At 41.5% G+C, this 1,639-nt stretch overlaps 1 protein-coding gene across 1 annotated transcript; it reads left to right on the forward strand.

Annotated features, from left to right (window-relative positions):
• The first annotated feature begins 759 nt into the window (after positions 1-759).
• Positions 760-1,146, forward strand: LOC129728884 (uncharacterized). Its single transcript, XM_055687356.1, has 2 exons — positions 760-889; positions 932-1,146. The coding sequence occupies exons 1-2, from the start codon at positions 760-762 to the stop codon at positions 1,144-1,146; spliced, it is 345 nt and encodes a 114-aa protein (XP_055543331.1).
• The last annotated feature ends 493 nt before the right edge of the window (positions 1,147-1,639 follow it).

The raw sequence follows: 1,639 nt of genomic DNA on the forward strand, positions 1-1,639 counted from the left end.
ATTTGTGCGAGTCAACCTATGCGAGTTACAATTCAATTTTAGGATTTACCCAAGTGACAAAGAATGTTCGATGCTCTCCACTTCGTTCGGGGTAGAGCAACACAAGAACCCGGCCGTATCGTAATCTTTGATCTCTTTGTTTCGAAGTTTATTTGTTTCTGCATGATTAGCGAGATAAATTAGGGACTGCCGGCGTAGCTATTTATTTTCTTCACCCTGAGCGTGGATTAGCAGAAGTTTTGCTTTTTCGATTATTGCAAAGTACGCCTCATCCCTTTGGGGAAACAGTGACAGTTTAATTGAAATTGCACGAAATGAAACCGGTGTGTGTCTACTGGTGAGATTCTCTGTTTACTGTTGAGGTAGAACTGATGGGGAGCTTATTAAGATTTTCCTGCATTTATGAAACGTTTTCTTGTGTAAGGCTCTATAGCACATTTCCATGGTTTATGCGTCAATCGTCTCGTGTTAATATAAGATATGTTATAAGCACTATATTTTATTTCCGTATTTAATGCAAATTCAACGTCAATCAACCCACCATCGTATTATCATTGCTACGACGCACAGTGGGGCAAATTTGTCTGAAAGTGCTTCCGCAGTACTACAATCCAATGATCGATGCGTTATCCAAAACCAAAACACGTCAAGGCTGAGAAGAAGACTGGAAACTGCTTTAATTATAAGAAACCTGGACATTTTGCAGCTAGTTGTCCGCAGGAGCAACCAACAAAAAACAAAAGTAAGGCGCTTTGTGCGATGTTGGCTGTAGCCAGAAAAGAAGTGGACGAATGGTACTTCGATTCAGCTGCGAGTAGTCATATGACCAGAACTGACGAAGGTTTCAAGAAGCAAGAAGTTTCGGTTAATTCAGTCGACACGGCGAACAGTTAGTCCTAGAAGTCAATTACCGAAGGATTTGTCGAGCTAGATCTCAAGGAAGGTAGTATCAAAGTTCAGGGTGTGGTACTCGTCCCTGATCTGGCAACCAGTTTGTTATCTATCAGTAAGATTTGCAAGAAAGGATTGACGGTTGTGTTCACTGCAACGGAATGTGAAGTTCTGGATGAAGTCGGTGCTGTTATTGCTTCAGGAACGGAAGAAGATGGGCTGTATCGGCTGAACCAGAGGAAAACGGAGAATTAGTTTTTGACGGTCGATTCCAATAATTGGCACACGCGATTGGGATATATGAACCAGCAGAGTATGGAGAAACTCTTGTCGGCTTTTCATAATTGTAAGGGTTGCCTACAAGATAAGCAAACCCGAGATGTTTGCTATACTTGTTCCACGAGTGCGGAAGGTTTACTTGACCTGGTACATTCAGATGTTTGTGGTCTGCTTGAAGTTCCGTCGCTTGGAAGGGAATCGATTCTACATTACATTCATTGATGATGCAGGTCGAGAAGTGTTCGTGTACTGTTTACTGTTTGCATGCTTTAGTTCATCTGCTCTGGCGTGGGCTGGCGTTTTGACGTTAGCGCCAGAAGCACGAAATCGCTCCAGAAGCGATTTATTCCAAATCGTTCGCAAATTACCAGAAACACTTTTATTCGCATTCTGATCTGATAGAATCTTAGTGAATATGCTAAAAAATGCATTCCATAGTTCTAACACGTTTATTTTTTATAAATGGATT

The sequence above is a fragment of the Wyeomyia smithii genome, chromosome 3, assembly GCF_029784165.1.
Source record: "Wyeomyia smithii strain HCP4-BCI-WySm-NY-G18 chromosome 3, ASM2978416v1, whole genome shotgun sequence".
Classification (NCBI taxonomy): domain Eukaryota; kingdom Metazoa; phylum Arthropoda; class Insecta; order Diptera; family Culicidae; genus Wyeomyia; species Wyeomyia smithii.